At 36.9% G+C, this 21,146-nt stretch overlaps 2 protein-coding genes across 4 annotated transcripts in view; one reads left to right on the forward strand and one right to left on the reverse strand.

Annotated features, from left to right (window-relative positions):
- Positions 1-14,516, forward strand: part of LOC127444310 (cytosolic purine 5'-nucleotidase-like) — a 34,921-nt gene extending 20,405 nt beyond the window's left edge. Inside the window, exons 12-18 of the mRNA XM_051703592.1 lie at positions 86-193; positions 1,542-1,608; positions 2,105-2,275; positions 2,469-2,520; positions 3,102-3,162; positions 3,956-4,132; positions 9,252-14,516. Coding sequence (XP_051559552.1) covers positions 86-193; positions 1,542-1,608; positions 2,105-2,275; positions 2,469-2,520; positions 3,102-3,162; positions 3,956-4,132; positions 9,252-9,488 — 873 coding nt within the window. The 3' untranslated portion in view covers positions 9,489-14,516. The remainder of the gene's footprint in view (positions 1-85; positions 194-1,541; positions 1,609-2,104; positions 2,276-2,468; positions 2,521-3,101; positions 3,163-3,955; positions 4,133-9,251) is intronic.
- A 2,202-nt stretch (positions 14,517-16,718) lies between these two features.
- LOC127444308 (metal transporter CNNM2-like) overlaps positions 16,719-21,146 on the reverse strand; it is a 74,928-nt gene continuing 70,500 nt past the window's right edge. For all 3 annotated transcript variants that reach the window (XM_051703587.1, XM_051703586.1, XM_051703588.1), the window contains one exon: positions 16,719-18,904. In XM_051703587.1, coding sequence (XP_051559547.1) covers positions 18,692-18,904 — 213 coding nt within the window. In that variant the 3' untranslated portion in view covers positions 16,719-18,691. The remainder of the gene's footprint in view (positions 18,905-21,146) is intronic.

The raw sequence follows: 21,146 nt of genomic DNA on the forward strand, positions 1-21,146 counted from the left end.
CATCTCTTTGAACCTTTGCAAAGAGTTTCCTGATATATATATATATATTTGCTAAAAAAAATAATCTGACTGTTTTATGGCATAGCACGGCACTCCACATCGTCCATGGCAGTCCTACTTTGACCTGATTTTAGTGGATGCTCGGAAACCTTTATTCTTTGGAGAGGGAACGGTCCTAAGACAGGTGGATACGGTGAGTCCATCACAACCAAAAACCTAGACTATTACAAAAACAGAAGCAGACTCTCAAAGTCATCAGGTGTAGTATTGCACATTCTGGAACATTTTATCCTGCTGAACACGACCACAAAGAGTGTAAGTCAGCAGTGAGTATTGAATGTTCACACTGAAATCTGCTGAGCACATTAGAACTAATGAGACAGGAAAATCCCCTTGCCTGTCTTCTCTTCAGCAGCTTCACAGTTATTTTGGCATGATGAGAAAATAACTATGTTTCCATCCAAGGATTTTTTTGTGAAAAAAGTTTTAGTACATCAAAATGTTTACCGATATAACTGATGGAAATGCAAATTATAGATACAAATTTCACAAGTGTCTACATAATATATTTTCATTTAACTTCAGTGCATAAATCCTATCTCGATATGTCAAATGTTGTGAAAAACTAGTTTGGAAACACTTTTTGTCGAGAAAAATGGCAAATGTAGTGTCACATGAAAGAATTTACATCACATTTGTCCTTACAACATACAGCATAGCAGAGAGGTACACGTGGACTGATGAGGAGACTCAGGTTTTCCTCAATTTCATTAAAGACAATGACATTACCTTTATTCTTGATGGAAGTGTTTACAGACTTTGTATGGACTGCGTGTTTGGTGCAGGTATAGATCACGGCGTCTTTTACCAAAACGGCAGGTTAAATATAAAAAAATTGTGAATCTGCACTGTCCAGCCTGTGAGCCTGTTATTTGTGGTTGTTTAAGTTCACCGAGTGGATGTTGGCCAACGAGAAGACACCAGAAAAAATTGCACTTCTTTTTATTCTGTATTGCAATAATAGACAACAGTTTTCAGATTAGAAAAGCAAAAATGGAAATAACATTCAGCGCCAAGGATATTAAACAAAAGTACCAAGACATCATCTTCTGATATTTCCTACTATTGCAATTATGTGAAATTTACAGTAAGGCCAATTATCTCAAGACTCTCTCCATTTTACACAAATGTGGGGACATCTGGGATGCGAAAGGTACACAATTTGCGAAATACACAAAATTCTGTGTAACAAATTGCCCCAAGGGTGAACTTCTTTTGCGCTAAACCAAAACGTATGCAACAAATTTTTTTTTTTAGAATGACGTCATGACGCACACCATTTCATCGGTAAAAGGCCATTTGAATGGAAACGTGCAGGAGACAGCAATTTTCGCTAATATTTTTTTACGCATTTTCACAGAACAGCGCAAAAAGTGGATGGAAAGTTAGTTAATGATTGAAGTAACGGTAATGAAGTATGATGAATGAATATTTGAACAGTCTGGACATCTAAATATTAATAAGTCTATTTTCTGTTTTAGACCACGGGAAGACTGAAAATAGGTACATACACTGGACCTCTACAACATGGCATTGTCTACTCCGGAGGTACTGGAAATTCTTGGGCAAAGATACACACAACACACACATGTACACACACACACACAGAGATTCACACATTTCCTCTATCTCCTCCTTTACTTTCTCCTTGAAATATATTCTGTTGGTGACTAACATTCAGATCACCAGGGCAACCGTTCCATTGAGATCAACATTTTATCACATGTTTTTCAGCTGCACGTGCATATAGTCCCTTAGTCCTTATTCACGGAAGTATAACTCACATGCAAAACTGTTTCCCCAGCGCAAAAATGTTTATAGTTTTTACAGTATAAATTGGCAGAGATATTCATCATGCTCTGAACTAGGGTTGCACGATGTGGTGAAAAAATCATACAGCAATTATTTTGACATATTGCGATATCCCAGTTTCGCTATTAATATGAACACATTTGCAGCCCTAATCTGGGAATCGATCATGTCACTGAAATAATGTTAAAATGTGACTCTTTATTTAAAGATTTATGTTGTCATCTCTGCCCAGGTTCCTCTGACATTTTATGTGACCTGCTCGGAGCGAAAGGGAAGGATATTGTGTACATTGGGGATCATATTTTTGGGGATATCCTCAAGTCCAAGAAGCGACAGGGCTGGCGGACATTCCTTGTGATTCCTGAATTGGCTCAGGAGCTGCATGTGTGGACAGACAAGAGCTGTGAGTGTTGCCTTGGTGATATGAGCACTTCCGCAATAAAAGCCTTCTTGTGCCAAACTCAATAAATGAAGGAACATTCAAGCTGACAAAGAGAGAGAAAGTGGGATAGAGAGATGTTCACACCTGAAAGGGTAAGAGGTAAGAAAAAGATGTAAAACACAATCATGACGGGGTTCTGCTCTATTATTCACAGCTCTGTTTGAGGAACTGCAGGGCTTGGACATTTTCTTGGCAGAACTATACAAGTAAGTAAAGCTGTTTCTGTCCCTCGCCACCTGTGTGCTTGCGTGTGTGTACTTGCGTGTGTGTACTTGCATGCGAGTATGTTTGTGGCTGGTCTCGCAACCTCAAGGGTACAGTGTGAGAGAGTTCACCTGTTGATAAGTGATATTGCACGTTTATGTATGAACTCAGTGACCTCTCCATCTCTTTTATTGATGTCTTCCCCTCCCGCCTCTTCTCTTCTCTTTTAATACACATCTACCTAGAACAGGGCTGTACAGTGTGACAGTTTTGCTCACATTTGTGATTAAAAATTATAATATGCGATGACAAATTTTAACCCATTCACACATTTGCGATTAGTGTCATGTCTGCCTACATGGAGCATTGCAACCAAGAGCATGTACAGTGAGTTTAATGTCTGCTTTGCTATTGACAAATCTCAAACGCTGGAACTTCAGTGGGTTGCCGGGATGCTTTGTCAGGGTCACGGGAATGTTCCTTCTATGCTGTGCAATGGCAAGAGAGCCATTTATTGTGATCAATAAAACACAAAATGTTATTACTCTTACATTTCTCTCACTCACATTCTTTCTTTCTGTAGGCATTTGGACAGCAGCAGCAATGAGAGGCCAGATATCAGTGCCATCCAGAGAAGAATGAAGGTACACACAAATAGTCACACACACAATCGCATTCCTAATATTTCCATTAAAGGTGTAATTTCTGCACCACTAGCGTTACTGAACGGAATTGCAAAAACATTGATTGTTTTCATGCAGGTTCCCTAAACACTCCTCCTGTCTCTCAGTGGTCAAACACACGCTGGGCAGACAGTCCAATCTCAAAACTCATCCCATTGGTTGAGCCAGTGTTGCTATGTCGGTCTGGTTGTGATGCTTAAACATGGCAATGTTTTTATTGCACCACAGAGCCACAGTGTTTAAACTTTTTGGGGAATCAACTTACAAATGGCTTATTTATAGCTGTCTTATGTTAAGCTTTTATAGAAGAAATGTTTTAACTTTACAAAAATTACATACTTCACCTGGTCTGTCTCTTCTAAATGTGAAACGGCTGGAATTTAAACTTAGTTAATAGGACACATCTACTAAGTGCTTTATTTTGAGGAGTTTATTTTAAAAGAATATCCTGGGTTGTTTTTAAAACTCCGTCTATGAAAAGCATCTGTGGCATGCTAACAAATTATACTTGTTCCTAAGTTTGTATAAATGAATAGGAAATGTGTTGACAGTAAATGCACTTATAATGGCAGCTTATACTTATAAGTTAAATCTTTGTCCGTGGTCATTAACAGCATGCCACGGATGCTGACCATAGACATTAGGATTAAAATAACCCAGAATATGGAATCTTAAGAATCCTGTTCTTGTGATTATACAAATGATGTATTGCATGTTTATTTAGTAATTATTTCTGTGTGTCTTGGCTCACCAGAAAGTAACTCATGACATGGACATGTGTTACGGTATGATGGGGAGTCTCTTCCGCAGTGGCTCTCGGCAGACTCTGTTTGCATCTCAGGTGATGCGTTATGCTGACCTGTACGCTGCTTCATTTATCAACCTGCTATATTACCCCTTCAGCTACCTGTTCAGAGCAGCACATGTGCTGGTGAGATCACATACACCAACAAACACATACCAATATGATTGATATTTTATTGATGTCTGTCCCTTTCCCCTCTTCTCTTCTCTTTCACTATACATCTACCTAGAGCAGGGCTGTACAGTGTGACAGTTTTGTCAATATTATTGGTAACCCTCTCACTACAAGTTTGTTCAAAATGCCTAGACTCACAAAAATAAAGACTGAGAGCTGACACTTTTAACATAGACTGGTATTGGGAATTTCAGTAAGTAAGGCTTCATCCAGACAATACTAAAATGTACACCCCACTCAGATGTGGGTAGTAACACTACATTTACTCCGTTACATTTACTTGAGTAACTTTTTGAAAAAAAAAAAATTTACTTTTAGAGTAGGTTTAAAAGTGGGTACTTTTTACTCTCACTCAAGTAAATTTCTAATAAAAGTTTGTTACTTTTATTTCTTTACAATGGGTGGCATTCCTGTCGTTACATTACTGGGTTTAATTTTAATTGTGTCATTTATTGAGAGATTATTGAATGGGACTTTTACAACAGCGGAAGTTCACACAGCTGTGCGTGCTGAGCCGCTGTCACAGACTGTCACTCAATCACTGCTGCAGCATCAAGCTCTTCAAAGTGAAACACTTTCTTCGCTCCGCACAGTGAAAAAAAAATAGTTTCGTCATGCAATGCCTTCATTTAACACTAAGACAAGCTGATATTTCAAGATTAAAATCACAGCTCCAACTTAAGGCAGCACGCTTAGGTAAGTTTTGGCTCTAATCCTAACGCGGGCTTTTCTGTGTAATGAGATGGTCATTTTTGGGGTGATAATATAACTGGGCTCTTATGACACCAGTTTTTAAGTGTACATTTTTAAATCAGTGCAGCAATATATCAGTGCGCTTTCTCCCATGTCCCACATGTCATGAGCAGTATTTACGCATTTACCCCACATCCTCGTGGGGGTACTGGAAACTATCGCAGCTACTTCAGGTGGATTAACTTTATAAATCCATGTAAACGTCCAAGTTAAGTGTAAATCACTGCCATTCGCATGATCGACAACTGGAGCGTGAACAGACAGTATTTCTGTGCGTGCACAGCGAGGTGCGCAGGGCGCGTGCGTGTGAGATGTGCGGGAACGAGGCAATCGTATGGCGAAGAGAGTGGCTGTGTCTGCAATCGTTCACTCATTCACTATTTCCCATATAGTGAATGGCAGTTAAAATACTTACGATACTGAAAACTGTAACTTCACTGAATTAAGAATCCATACAGGACTTTAAAAGCTAAGAAATAGCAAAAGAAGGCATTAAGAAAGCATGATCTTGCTTTGGTTTATATTTCAGCATTATATATCATGTCCTTGTGGGACATTTTCACATTTTCAATGTAATAATTACTAGAAATGTTTCCAGATCTCTCTCATTGACAAATTCATCCAGATCTGACAAGAGCCCTTAAAGGGATAGTTCACCCAAAAATTACAATTCTCATTATTTACTCACCCTCATGCCACCCCAGATGTGTATGACTTTCTTTCATCTGCTGAACTCAAATGAAGATTTTTAGAAGTATTTCTTAGCCCTGTAGGTCCATATAATGCAAGTGAATGGGTGGTAACATTTAAAAGCTAAACAAAATCACATAAGTCAGCATAAAAGTAATCCATAAGACTCCAGTGGTTAAATCAGTATCTTCAGAAGCGATGTGATAAGTGTGGATGAGAAACAGAGAAACAGATCACTTTCACATTCTTCTTGTGTTTTTGGTGAATCACATACTTCTCTGCATATCGCCCCCTGCTGTCTAGCAAAAAATTACAAATATTGATCTGTTTCTCACTCACACCTATCATATCACTTCTGAAGATATGGTTTTAACCACTGGAGTCTTATGGATTACTTTTATGCTGCCTTTATGTGCTTTTTGGAGCATCAAAATTTTGGCCTACAGAGCTAAAATATTATTTTAAAAATCTTAATTTGTGTTTGCAGAAGAAAGGAAGTCATCCATATCTGGGATGGCATGAGGGTGAGTAAATGATGAGAGAATTTTCATTTTTGGGTAAACTATCTCTTTAAAGTGATAGCTCAGCCATAATTTAATATTCTGTCATAATTTCCCTACCCTGATGTTGTTCCAAACCAGTGTGACGCTTTGTATTATGTGGAACACAAAATATGTTAGACAGAATGTTAGGGACTGACAGTCTCGGTCACCATTCACTTTCATAATATGGAGAAAAAAAAACAAAAAAAAAAAAACACATTCACTGAAAGTAAATAGTGACCAAGGCTAACATTCTGTCTAAAATCTCCTTATTGTGTTGCATGGAAGAAAGAAAGACATACGGGTTTGGAACAACATGATGGTGAATGATGACAGAGATTCCATTTAATAATAATAATAATAATTCTGTAATACATGTTAAATATGTATTATGTAATGGAATATAGGGGAGTCCATTATGTCACTTGTGAAAGTAACGAGTTACTACTTGAATACTCTTTTAATTGGATACTTTCTTACTCATACTCAAGTAATAATTTATCTTAGTACTTTTACTTCTACTTGAGTAATGTTTTTTTTTTTTTTTAAGTAATTGTACTTTTACTTGAGAACAGTTTTTGGCTACTCTACCCATCACTGACCCCACTACAGCTGCCTGTTCAAGTCATTTTTATAGCGCTTTTCTAAATACACATTGTTTCAAAGCAGCTTTACAGAAAATCATGCTATAGTGTTCTTGATGTCTTAAATGTATTAAAGTCCCCATTGAGCAGTTTAATAGAAACTTCATTGAAAATCATGCCTTAATGTTTTTGTCTTTAGGCCCCCTGTGAGCAAGCCAAAGGTTACTGTGGCAAGGAACAAAAAACCCCATAAGATGTTAGTTAGTGGAGAAAAAAAACAAAAAACAAAAAAAAACAACTTGAACAAGGCATGAACATAATGCCAGAAAATCAGTATCACTTAGTTATGTGTAATAAAGGTCATATAATTGATTAAACAGTAGATTTTTTCTTAGGCAATGTTTTTAGTAGGTAATGTTTAAAACTAAAGTATATTGATTGAACTGTAAGATTAATTAAGAAGTTTAAGATGTCCATACTTATTTTACTGCTAGGTGCATGTAGATGCAGTTTTCTTTGCTGTTTGGCTGGTAAAGGCTTTAGTTGGCAGTAATTTATTTTCTTTGTATTCTATTTTAAGAGAATGAAGTGATGCGAGCAGTGGTCAGTGAGAGTGTTACTCGCTGTTCGAACTGGCAATTACTCTGGTTGATAGCAGTTTATTCTCTGTGGAGTCCATCCAAAGACTGAGATGATGCAGGCAGTGGTCAGTGAGGTGTGCCTTGCAGTCTATGTGTTAGTTACCAGTGGTTCATTATCTGTGAAGTCCATCCTAAGACCAAGGTGCAGGCAGTGACCATTGAAGCATTCCTTGCAGTCCGGCTGGAAGTTGGCAGCAGTTCATGTCCATCGTAGTAGTAGACTGAAGTGATACAAACAGTGATTATCGAAACGCCCCCTTACAGTTAGTAGTCATCATTTAGCAAAACATAGTGGTGGGAGTGGAACTTGGGGCTGGACCTAAGCTGATTCTGACAGGTTCTGGAATGAAACAGGGAAAGAAAAAGAAATATATTAGCATAAATGCCATTCACTTAATTCTAAAGTAGAGTTATAGAATATGAGAAGTGTTTTCGGTTTCTGGCAAACCTAACTTATGCAGCATAACTATGGGTTGAGGGAGGAATTTGGTGTATGCTTGGCTGAAGAGGTGAGTTTTTAGTCTTGACTTTAACTGAGATAGTGTGTCTAAGCCGCAAACAATGCTAAGAAGGCTATTCCAGAGTTTAGGAGCCAAACAATAAAAGGATATACCTCCTTTTGTGGATTTTGATATTCTACTATTATAGTGAACATGATGGATTCAATCAAAGCTTGATAAGTAATAAGCTGAATTTGAAAATTCACATGAAACCTAACAGGCAGCCAATGTTATTATGATAAAATTGGGCTGATATGATCATATTTCTCAAAGTCTAAACATTCTAGCTGCTGAATGTTTAACCAACTGAAGCTTATTTATTTAGCCTGCAGGACATCCATCCAGTAGTGCAATACAGTAATTTAGTCTTGAGGTCATGAAGCATTAATTAGATTTTCGGCATAAGTTTGAAAAAAGCTGTTCTACAAACATTGGAACTGTGATTTTTAAAAGGACAGATTTCTATCAAACATAACACCCTGGTTCTTAACTGTAAAAAAAAGATTATATTCTAGCATCTTATGTTTAGAGGTTTTTAGTCTAATAATTAAGTAAAGTATTACTTGTTAGTATTGAGTAGAAGGAAATTTCTAGCCATCCAGTCTTTGATATCGTTAATTCACTATGCTCACTTGGATAAATGGAATGTTTTATCAGGTCTTTAGGAAATCTAAAGCTGAGGATCATCAGCATAACAGTAAAAAAATAATTCCATGGTTGCTGATGTACAAGTAGAATGGTAGAGGACCTACTACTGAGCCCAGTGGCACTTCATACCAAACTTGTGTTTGACATTTCTTTATTTACACACACAAAAGTGGTAGCGGTCAGATAAATAGGACCAAAACCATGCGAATGCATGTCCACAAGTACCTACATACTGTAATTCTCAAGCCTATTCAAGAGAATGGCGTGATCTATGCTGTCAAAGGCAGCACTAAGATCTAATAGCACAAGAAGAGAGATGCAGATGCGGTCAGATGATAAGAGCAAGTCATTTGTAACTCTGATAAGTGTTCTATGATGGGGCATAAATCCTGACTGAAATTCTTCATATATAACTACTTCTCTGTAAAAATGAGCATAGTTGGGAGTTTTTCTAGTATTTTAGACATAAATGGGAGGTTTAAGGTCGGTCTGTTTTTAACCAGTTCTCCAGGATCAAGCTGTGGTTTCTTGATAAGGGGTTTGATAACTGCTAGCTTGAAAGTTCTGGGAACATGTTCTAAAGATAGTCATACAAGGAGTCAGAATTGACTTGAGGGTAAATAAATAATGAATTATAATTTTGGGGGAAACTATTCCTTTAACATACCTGTTAAAAAAAAAATTTCTGCCCTTTCTCTCTCCATCCATCTCAGATGCCCCATGAGTCTACAGTGGAGCACAGCCACGTGGAGACAGACACAGAGTCTCCTCTGGCCACACGTAACCGCCACTGCGTGGAATGCAAGGACACGGACTGCAAAAGAAACCAGCTCACACGCTCTATCAGTGAAATCAAACCGCCCCACCTGTTTGCTCAACCACCACAGGAAATCACACACTGCCACGATGAAGATGATGACGAAGAGGAGGAGGAAGAGGAGGAAGAGTAGATGTCGTTAGGCCCCTTCTAGGGTAAAGATCCATAGGGAGATAATGATAGAGTGATAAAGATGATGATATTGTGTGGTATAGATGAGGAAGAGTGGATATATAAAGTAGATCTTGGATAAACAAGCTCAAGCTCAAACAGCTATGTGGATAGTACTAGAGTTTGGTTCACCCTGAACTGACTGTTTCTTTCTTTTAAATGAAAAAAAGAAAAGAAAGAATGAATGTTCCTTTGTTTTCAAGAAATCATTTTCAAGAAGTGATTTTTGTAACGATGGGGGTGGGATCTGGAATTGTTTTCAATATGGGTAGAATCATCATTAAATCAGCTCAAATGTGATAGACATCCAGTGAAAACAGTGAAGGGATATAGTGCTTTACTTTACTGTGAGCTGGTGGTAAAATGCATAAATTTACATTAGATTGTCTTGTATGCATCATACTGTGACACAAACACACAGAAAATAATCGAAGCCTATTAGTATGAGAGAAGAGCCGATTGCAGTTGTTTGGTCCTTACACATACTGCACACAGCTTATTATATTCAGAATATAATGGTCCAGTATTTTATATTATTCTGTTTAGACACTGACCTTTTATTATAACTTTGATTTGCCAGTCCATCCAGTCAGATTAGTTTAGTTGTAGCTACCTCCTGCAAAAACGGTATCAATAACTGTCTCTTAGAAAACTGTGTATGTTAGCAGAGTGTCTGTGTTGAAGTCTGCATGTGTTATGAATGTGAATGAAGCACAGAGAAACTGAAGCACAGGGTTCAGCGTGACGTGAGTAAGGAAGAGCGGCCAACACAAGAATCCAGTTACTTGGCAACAGCATGCAGGAAGTTTCTGTTTTTTTAGGAGTTTATTGTTACCCTGATGTTTTTCCATCTATTATTTTAATGCAGATATATTGGCAAAATGTAATGCTATACAGTAGCTATCAACAGATGCTTCTTGTATTACAAAGAATTCCCAAAATTAGTATTCCTGAACACACACAGACACACATATTTTCAGGACCTTCCCTAATTTTGGCAAAGCCAGTATATGACATACTGCATTTTTTTATACTGTTAATATACTGTAAGTTGGACACAAAAGTCCATGTCACCTGTCATTAAAGTGATACTGTTAAACAGTATTTATGTCACAAACTATTCAAAAATTAAATATACAGTAAGTGACCTTGATATGCAAAAAATAAATAGTTTTATGGCCTGAGTAGTAGATCTTTAAAGGAGCTTATCATTACACATCAATAATCAGGGTTGGGGAGTAACGAAATACGAGTAACGGGAATACGTATTTAAAATACAAAATATAAGTAACTGTATTCCACTACAGTTACAATTTAAATCATTGGTATTTAGAATACAGTTACATTCAAAAAGTATTTTGATTACTGAAGTTTACTTTGCATTTTATTGTCATTTGTTTCATTTAATATTTAGTCCTTTCAGATGGAAAACATTTATACATATAAATTGTGTGATCCAAAGTGCATTTGAACAGTGGTGAAACACTTTCTTATGATGCATTACATTCATACGAGCAGACAGAAGTAAGTTTGGAGCAGAAGAAATAGAAATAAACCTTGTGTAAATTGTCAGCTTTACGCTAAGCTAAAATGCTATTTCTAGCCATTTTACATGCACATGTTACCAGGCACGATCATATTTTTTTATCAAGAAAATTCACGTTGGATCATAATTTCTTTTTTTCTAGTAAGACCTTTGATATTAGGGCAAAAATCATATTCTTGATAATAATTTTTGTATTGTTTTCCTGTAAAAATATCTAAAAATCCTTAAAACAAGATCAGTTTGATTCATCTTGTTTTAAAAACAACACTGCATAAAATTTTTAGGTTTTTCAGAGAATGTATTTTTTAACGTGTATTTTGTCTTACTGTACTGAGTTTTTATAGTCAAAACAAGTGAAAAAAATCAAAGAAGTAATCCAAAGTATTTAGAATACGTTACTGACCTTGAGTAATCTAACGAAATACGTTACAAATGACATTTTACAGCATGTATTTTGTAATCTGTAGTGGAATACATTTCAGAAGTAACCCTCCCAACCCTGTCAATAATAAGAAATTGAGATCAAACACGGAAATGTATAGGTCATTGTGAGGATAACGTTAACAGCTGGGCATTGTGAAACTGATGTGATAGGTTTGGTAACAGAGAATTCTGTTGCTCTGGTGATTGTTTCTATGGAAATGAATGCAGTCCTGGCTAATGTTTGAAATCTGTTGATGGTTTACTCCCATGTGGACCAATACGGTGTAGAGAAATTGTGCTATTTTTAGCTGAAAGGGTTTAGACCCTTTTAGATGTGTAACCGAACAGCAAGAATGTGGAAGCCAGTGAGTTTGTAAAATATATCATTAGGATGGAAGAGGTGGGTAGTGTTCAGAGTGAATGAAACAGGTAGAAGATTAGGAATATCCATGTGGATTACATATGCATTACTCAAAAATAATATTATGTAGGATTTGATTGAATTAAGATACACAATCCATATTGCAACATGTATCACTCATATGCATATTGTAAGTGTATATTGTTTAAATTCTAGAGAACTTAATTTTTTATAGATATGAAAGTCCATTTTTAAAAAGGGAAGACCAAGTATGAATGATGTGAAACCTTGATCTGGTATAAAGGTTTGTGGTGAGGCAAACATTTGTTTTCTAGGTTTTAAAGGTCTCCAAGAGTTTCCAAGAAACCAGTAAAAAAGGTTTAGATAGAGATTTTTTTAAAAAGGATATTTTGTATGTGTAACTTTTAGTTTATAGTTTGATAGAAACTGGACGTCCTAAAATGGGGCAGCTCTTACAAAATATGCTTGTTCTTGGTCCCAGTCTTATAGAGACCACAGTATGAAGTGAACTGTCAAGGTTGTACATGACCTGGTCAAAAAGATCCAACATCTCCCTTATATTTGTGTTTATTAGCTTTTTACATAGTATTCTTTATGGTATATATATATATATATATACATACATACACACACACACACACACACACACACACACACACACACACACACACACACTGGCAGCCAAAAGTTTGGAATAAAGAAATTGGTACTTTTATTCAGTTGGCATTCAACTGAGCACAATGTATATTCAGGACATTATAATAACATGAAAAATTACTATTACAATAAAAAAATATAACAAAAATCAGAACTTAAACTACTTCAAAGAGTTCTCATCAAAAAATCCTCCACGTGCAGCAATGACAGCTTTGCAGATCTTTGGCATTCTAGCTGTCAGTTTGTCTAGATACTCAGGTGACATTTAACTCCACACTTCCTGTAGCACTTGCCATAGATGTGGCTATCTTGTCAGGCACTTCTTATGAACCTTACTACAGTCTAGCTGATCCCACAAAAGTTCAATGGGGTTAAGATCCATAACACTCTTTTCCAATTATCTGTTGTCCAATGTCTGTGTTTCTTTGCCCACTCTAACCTTTTCTTTTTGTTTTCTGTTTCAAAAGTGGCTTTTTCTTTGCAATTCTTCCCATAAGGCCTGCACCCCTGAGTCTTCTCTTTACTGTTGTACAGGAAACTGGTGTTGAGCGGGTAGAGTTCAATGAAGCTGTCAGCTGAGGACATGTGAGGGGTCTATTTCTCAAACTAGAGACTCTGATGTACTTAACCTATTGTTTAGTTGTACATCTGGGCCTTCCATATCTCTTTCTGTCCTTTTTAGAGCCAGTTGTCCTTTGTCTTTGAATACTGTAGTGTATACCTTTGTATGAAATCTTCAGTTTTTGTCAATTTCAAGCATTGTATAGCCTTTATTCCTCAAAACATTGCCTGACTGATGAGTTTCTAGAGAGAGCTGTTTCTTTTTTGCCATTTTTGACCTAATATTGACCTTATGACATGCCAGTCTATTGCATACTGTGGCAACTCAAAAACAAACACAAAGACAATGTTAAGCTTCATTTAACGAACCAAATAGCTTTCAGCTGTGTTTGATATAATGGCAAGTAATTTTCTAGTGATTAGCAATTTAGCATGATTACTCAAGGATAAGGTGTTTGAGTGATGGCTGCTGGAAATGGGGCCTGTCTAGATTTGATCAAAAATGTATTTTTCCAAATAGTGATGGTGCTGTTTTTTTTTACATCAGTAATGTCCTGACTATACTTTGTGATCAGTTGAATGCCACTTTGGTGAAAGTACCAAATTCCTTCCGAAACAGCAAAATCTGTACATTGTTCCAAACTTTTGGCTGCCAGTGTGTGTGTGTGTGTGTGTGTGTATATGGATGTGGATTAAAACTAGTCCTGGACTAGTTTACACTGGTGTTGGCAATTGTTCTTTTTAGTCTGATTGTCTATGCAAGGGAAACTGGCCAGTGATCACACAAAGGATTTGTACCATAGAAAAGCATTGAGTTTGAACAGTATTCGTCCAGAAGGCATTGTTTTGCAAGGGCAGAATAAACTGCTGAAGTGATTGTTTTTATTCAGCAAAGAGTGAGCTAGTCATCATCCTAGATACCTCCTTAATGGGTGAAGATATAATCCCTTCAGTCACAGGTACAGTAGCATTGCACGTGCATACGTCTCTATTTGAACCAGTGCTTTTGTATTCCTATATTTTGCCATAGTTCAGTTATATGTGTTAAACCTGCCAATAACATATAATAATAAATATTTGTTTTCTATTTTTTACATTTTTTCTAATTTCTGGGAAGAAAGAAAAAATTTGTTTATGTTGAAAACTGTTTCATTAGCTTTCAGATTAGCAAAGGAAAAAAGTGCTAATCTGTGCTGTCTATAAAGATAATTAAGAGCAAAATAGCCACGCCGTTTATTAATCCCCCATTTTTTGTTGTTTTGTTGTTGTTGTTTGCTTGTTTGTTTAGGGCATGTGATTTCATGTCTCCAAAATTCATGTTTGCTTCCTGAAATATGATTTTCTGATTTACAGAGTTCTAAACTTATACTGTACGTATTGGAAATTACATTAAATAAAGATAATTTTACATAATAAATTCACCAATGGTCTCCTGTACTTACTTTTGTCCCTTTACTTCTGACAGCATCTGACTACACCGATTCCAGTCTGTAAAGATACATAAGGAAAAACCATAACACGTTTTCTGTTTTAGAACAGTGAAGAATTTCACACTAACATGGTTCCCTAACCAGGCGCTATGTCCTAACCAACCATAACAGTGCTGAGCTTTTGTTGGTCACTTGGATTCTATTTCTGTTGTGTTGTTCTGGGTAGCTCCACCCACAGTGAAGTCTCATTGGTCTAAAAAACATTCTACGTAGCTGTATATCAAATATGTTTTATGTATTTTGTTCTACAACAGAAATTACACACGTGCTTTACATGCATGACGAATTGGACAATAATAGTAGTCCTTAGATAGAAATGTGTTAGCAGCTTAATTGTTTTTAAAAAACAGCTGCTTCAAAATTCATGTTTGAGGTATTACTGTGTGTAATGTTTGTTACAGAACAAAATGTGAAAGTCTCTAAGAAGTCAGACCTTAATTTCCTCAAACTAAATTGAAAACAGCTACTCTAAAAACCTATTGGAAATTCCTGAGGGAATCCATCATTCAAATTCTCTTTCAGCCTTCAACACTTAAAACTGAACAGCTCTATATACATCTTAGTGGCACAGGATTTTGGACCAATGGGATTTCCCTGTGGGATCACACTGTGAATTCGCCGAAAGTTCTGCTGCTGAAAACGGTCTGTGCTAACTGTAATTTGAATCAGTGCCCTCTACAGGCTGTAATTTTAGAGTGACAATGCAACCTTTAAATCACGCTCACCATTGTTTATGTGAATGGGATATCTTCCTGATTCCCAGAGGACCAGAACCCATGGCTCGGAAGATGCTCGCGCAATGCGCTATCGAAAGCACTAGGAAAAGTTAATCTTGGTTGAAATTATGGAAAAATGTCTGATGAGGGATGGCACTTATAATTCGGCAGTATGGGGTTGATTTCAGGGCACATGAACTTTCAGAAGATACATTTACCCTTTCGATCTCCCATGTGATCATGTTGCTTGGGCAGAACTTCCCACTGCAGAACATAAAAGAGAAACCTGGCAGTCGACCTGTTTCTTTGCTTGTCATTGTCAATTAGGACAAAAAGTCTGATTTGGAAGAAATTTCTTTCAATTTATTTTCTTGTGCCTAGTTAAAGGTGCACTCAGTAATTTTTTCAAGTATGTGTAAGTGGCTTACATTGGCTTACACCTAAGTCTTTCTAGCAAGTCAATCCACTGTCGGCCATCTTTGGAACTCTCTCGGGAGGCTATTTCCAGTCATGCCAGTGCAGCTCCTATCTTCTTGAATGGGAAAAGACAGAAATCTCCTAAACAGTTAGTCACGATTACAATGAAAGGACACATTTAAAATCAGCAGTAAAATCTGACAGCACTGGTATCGTAAATTGTGCTCCTTCAGATTATGCTAAAAACTTCTCGGCTTGTATAGCTAATGCGCATGCACATTGTCGAGTTGATTGACAGGCAATGTCTGTATCTAAAAGGTGATTGGCTCTTTTACCTGTAAAATGGGATTTCCTTCCTACATCCGTTGACCATTGGCTGCCGTTGGGCGTTCCAGTTTCTCCCATCCATTTTAATCTCTGCAAAATAATCTCTGCATACACTGACATCTAGTGGCCTGGATGCTGCATCATTCAAACACAGTAGTTTTCATTTACCAATGCCATTGTACATATTCACTATGCACAGTAGCCAGGATTCATTTAATCCATGAATGAAAGTGTCCAATAACAGAGCAGTTACTGAGATTAAGCGAGTAGTATTCAGCTGGTCATGTGACGCTAACATGGCTGCCCCCATGAAATGCCCCTGCTCATTGTAGAATAAAAAGCTTTTATAAGGTTACTGATATAACTGAACTCTTCATCTCACATCAGTGGTCATGATTTTATACATATGTTTCAAAATTACTATTCATTTATTTAGAAGTAAAACTTTTTAAATGAGGGGAAAAACAATTAATGAGTGAACCTTTAAGACAGAGTTGTACTACATAATGTCTTGTTTATACATCTAAAAGAAAGGCCAAAAAAAAAACATTCTGTTTTTGACTGAACATTCTCACCAGTGGGGATAGAAGTTAGAAATTATGCCAGTTATTTATTGCATTTTGGTTTTGGTATGGGAGGTCATGAAATACAGCACAGTAACAACACAATTCCATAGTGAAACTTATGAATATTTAATAGCACTTTCTCTAGAACTTTTTGTCCTCCCTAGTGTTTACATTTTTGTTACAAAGTAGCTATAATTTATTAACAAAGCAAATTAGAAAAAAAATGTAAAAAGCCAGAGCCTGTATTTTTCCCTAGATGAGCATCTGTCTAGGAAAATCATCAATATTGGCCTTAATCTACTAAGTAAATCCCAACAATCTCTGATATCACCTCTTAAGTAAAATCTTTGGTATAAAGAGCATAAGTTTTAAGATTACAACCATGTGTAGGTTTAGTTTTAAAGTATTAGACCGTAGTGCCAAGCAGTGGTTGTCTGTGGTACTGACCCATGTTTAAATACTAGAATACAAGCAATATATTACTGCTGTGGTTTAAGTTCATAAGTTAAGTTAATCTTAAAAGCTGCCTAAATCAGATCAACCACAGATCCTGACATTGTAGGAACAGGGGCACACAACTGCCATCTAAAAGGCAGAACACAGAGTAGAAGAGGGCTGTCTATTGTTTAACTCCTGTTAAGCAGTTTGGGTCTTTGAGGAAATGGAATTTCACAAAAAAAAAAAAAAAAAAAATTTAAGCATAAAAACATTATTTTCTTAAACTAACATTTTGGCAGAACCTTACTGCTACTAATGGTCTTCTGGAGTATGGCAAGGTCACTGTTGTGATGTTCAAAAAAGAAAATATAAAAGGTTCATTATAACCTGTTTACCTGTCTAAAAATTTACAAACCAACACATTTGTGTTCATTTCTTAAAATCACTGTATGTGTAGCAGGAATGTCCAGTGTTCAGACAAATAACCATTGAAGGCAGCAATAGACACACACAGGTTATAAACACAAGCACAGCCATTTAAACACTATGGCACCTCACTTACATATGTGTGAATGGCAGAATGATTTAATGCAGTAGTTGTTTTAAAGACTTTCAGGAACTGGCATTGTAAAGACTCACTGTTATGGCATGGATTCAGTTAGGAATCGCATGGATACATATAGATTTTCCCTTGCATAAAGTCCTGACAGGTCTGTAATTCAATTTAAATAAGAATGCATTCAGTTCTGTATATAAAGTTATTGTGCCATTGATAGACTGCAGATAGATTTTTTTTAAGCAGACATATAAAACCTGTTCATCCTTGGAAGTGAATCCAAAATATCTCCAAACAAATATACAAACATGATACAATAAAAACATACAAATATAACTATACTTTACAATACAGTAATCTTGATAAATCATCTTTTAAATAAAATGTGTTTCATTGCACTTGTTAAAAAAATTAATGATTTTTCTTTTTTTTTTCTTTTTTTTTTTTAAAGGCAATATGATGATTCATTTTTAAATGATGTAAAAGGTACTGTGGAATATATCCAATTAAGAACAGTAAAAATACCAATTTCTGAAAAATACATGTAAAAGGCCCTCACCAGTACATATACAATGATATTTGTAACTATGTTTATATGGAATGTGCGTGATATCAGTGACACTCATAGAGGCACACACACACACAATATTATAGACAGGTGTGCCAACAATTATTTTCTAAGACATGCACATATATACAAACACATACAAAATAAATAAATATGCAAGTGGAATGCTCTTGGTTCACTTTCCTTCAAAGCAGTATTTGGAACAGTCTTTGATTTACCATGTTAGAGCATCTGAATGGAGTTTTTGTTTTTGTGAACATCACAGGGGCAGTGTGAGTGTTGCTGGAGGGGCTTGTCAGAGCACATGAATGTCCATCCTGCAAACTCTTTGGTCTGGGGGACATAAATAGTGTGGTTCATCTGAATGAATGGGACTGAGCCATGTTGCCTTGGGTCAACCCAAGCCCAGGCCCCAGTAGTACAGCACTACTAGATTAGAGTAGATTGGGGTGGTGAGGCAGCTCCAGGCGAGCAGGGTGCTTTCTGCTCTCTAATTTGCTCCACCACCCCTGTGAGGGCTAGACGGCTCCCTCGCTGTGGCCTGTATGGTTCGACTTGTTGTGGGCGATGCAGTTTTGTGTCTTGTTGAACAGAGCGGTTGTTTCATCGGTCACTCCATCATGGAGCTCTGTCAGAGTCATTTCAATTTTGGTGTATTCGCTCTCTGAGGACTGTGGCGTCTTGTCTATGCGTGAAGCCATGAGGGCATTCTGATACTGCTGGCGTGTCACCTGTCAATAACAAAGAAAAGGAGATTACAAAAAATATAATTGTCTTAATCTTCTTTCACAAAAATCCCAGAAAACTGCTATTAACACCTAGCAGAGGCATTCTTTCAACTCAACTTTCTCCACATAAGCCATGGGATTCTACCATTGAACTCATGCCTGGATTAAAGGCTTATAACTCTTTAAAAAAAAATTTATGATACATTGAGACTCCAAGACATTGCTGAAAAAATATATATATATTTCTTACTTTTCTTTTTTGACATTATATATCTCTGGGTGTAAATAAAGTGGCTCTGAAAAACTGCTTTTGTTTTGTTCCCAATCATGTCAACTGTATCTGAGAAAAAAAATTTGTTGATATGACAAAGCAAACAAAAGTTGGAGCATTACAAAAATAATTTATCATAGTGTCCAAAAATGCCTTCATGTGTCCAAAAGCCACTCCAAACAAATAAAACTAATTACACATGCAAACACAACAATGACTAAAGGTATGCATAGCATGGAGACTTGATTTTATTAATGAGATTTCACAGAATGAGTGTTTCTGGCTCAATGAGGCTGCATCGAGTCTGTGTCATTTACTTGGCGCCATCTCCTGGTGGCCATATGTAACACTGTGCTTCGTGTGGATTTTCTAATGATCTATGTATGCATCCAATTACCTTGTGTGTGGGTTCATTGAAAGATTATCACCCTAAGTAATGGTATGTGATATTTTATTTTCCGTTTGTTTCGTTAAGTTATAAGTGAATATGTGGCATAAAAGCAAAAGCAACACCAACATAATTGTCAAAGATATATACTTAGCTATTACTCGCTTTATTTTTGCCTGTGAGTAAAACAAATAGGCTGGTTATATTCTACTCTTTGAGAACTTTCCAACAACATATGACACATGGCTATCTGAGTAGTTTGATGTTTTCACTGATTGCAATAACAATGCAATTTTTTATTTTTTTATTTTTTATAAACTATCAAAATGGAACACTTCTGGAGTACGGTGACGGCATGCGAAGGGCAGACATGTGAGAGACAGCTCTGCACACTTTGCTAATTTTTTTAAATTATTTTCATGATATAATCTGGTGAAATTCGATACACCCTGTTACACAATTACTGTTTGAGGTAAACATGGCAAAAGAGTAAAAATCCTCGGGCTCTGGAGACATTAAAAGACACTTACGGGTTCAAGATGAAAGCCCAGACAGGCCTGTGGACCGGGGACTCGATTTGGATGGCGCGGTGGGAGAAGCGAATCCAGCGTCAACTGTCCAACATGTCGGTGATGTTGACGAAGGTACTTGTGGACTTGGAGGATCTCGCTGTAATACGTCAATCGATTACGGCGATGGAAAAACAATTCTCTGAGCTAGTCACAAGAGTGACAGATGTTGAAAATTGAATCAATTATTTGGAGTCATCAGAGAGGGAATTAGCCACTAATCCGCCCGCGACTAAAGTTGATTTGGAACGTGTTCTTGAAATGCTTGAAGATCTTGATAATAGAAGCCGCAGGAATAACATTCGAATTGTTGGAATTCCTGAGCATAAGGAAGGCAGAGATATGGTGAAATTCCTAGACGAGTTTTACCGAGTGTGCTCGGCATAACAGGCCACAAGCTGGAAATCGAGCGAGCTCACAGATCTGCTGAGGGAGGAAGGCCCCGATCGAATCTGGCCAAATTTTTGAGATCATCCGATAAAGATCTCGTGTTGCACCAGGCGAGGAACAAAGGAAAGCTTTCTTGGCAGAATTACAATATTTTCTTGTTCCCGGACTTTGCGAATTCGACAAGAGAGAAACGCGATCGGTTTAAGGAATGCAAGAAACTCTTACATCAGCGGAAGATCACTTTTGCTCTGATGTTTCCAGCCAGACTGAGAATAAACACCAAGGATGGCAGCAAAGTATTTACATGTCCCAATCAGGCAATGTCTTTTATTGAAACAATGGGTGAGTAACCATTGGGTGCTTTTCTTGTGAGTGGATTGACTCACTATACATACTCTGGCTTTCGGAGGAAGCTGGGCGCCATTTTTGTTTCCTTTTGCATTGGCTCCGCCGAGCGGCTGGAGTTTGTTTTGTTTTGTGGATTATCACTTTTCCTTAAAGAAACATTTGCATTGACGGAAGATAACTTTTACAATGAATGGATGACCACAAAATATCTACATGCCCACACAAAGGTTGTCTTTTATAAAGTTGGTGGACTGTGTAAATCATGGGATATACTTTTAT

The sequence above is a fragment of the Myxocyprinus asiaticus genome, chromosome 7 (assembly GCF_019703515.2).
Source record: "Myxocyprinus asiaticus isolate MX2 ecotype Aquarium Trade chromosome 7, UBuf_Myxa_2, whole genome shotgun sequence".
NCBI classification, from domain to species: Eukaryota; Metazoa; Chordata; class Actinopteri; order Cypriniformes; family Catostomidae; genus Myxocyprinus; species Myxocyprinus asiaticus.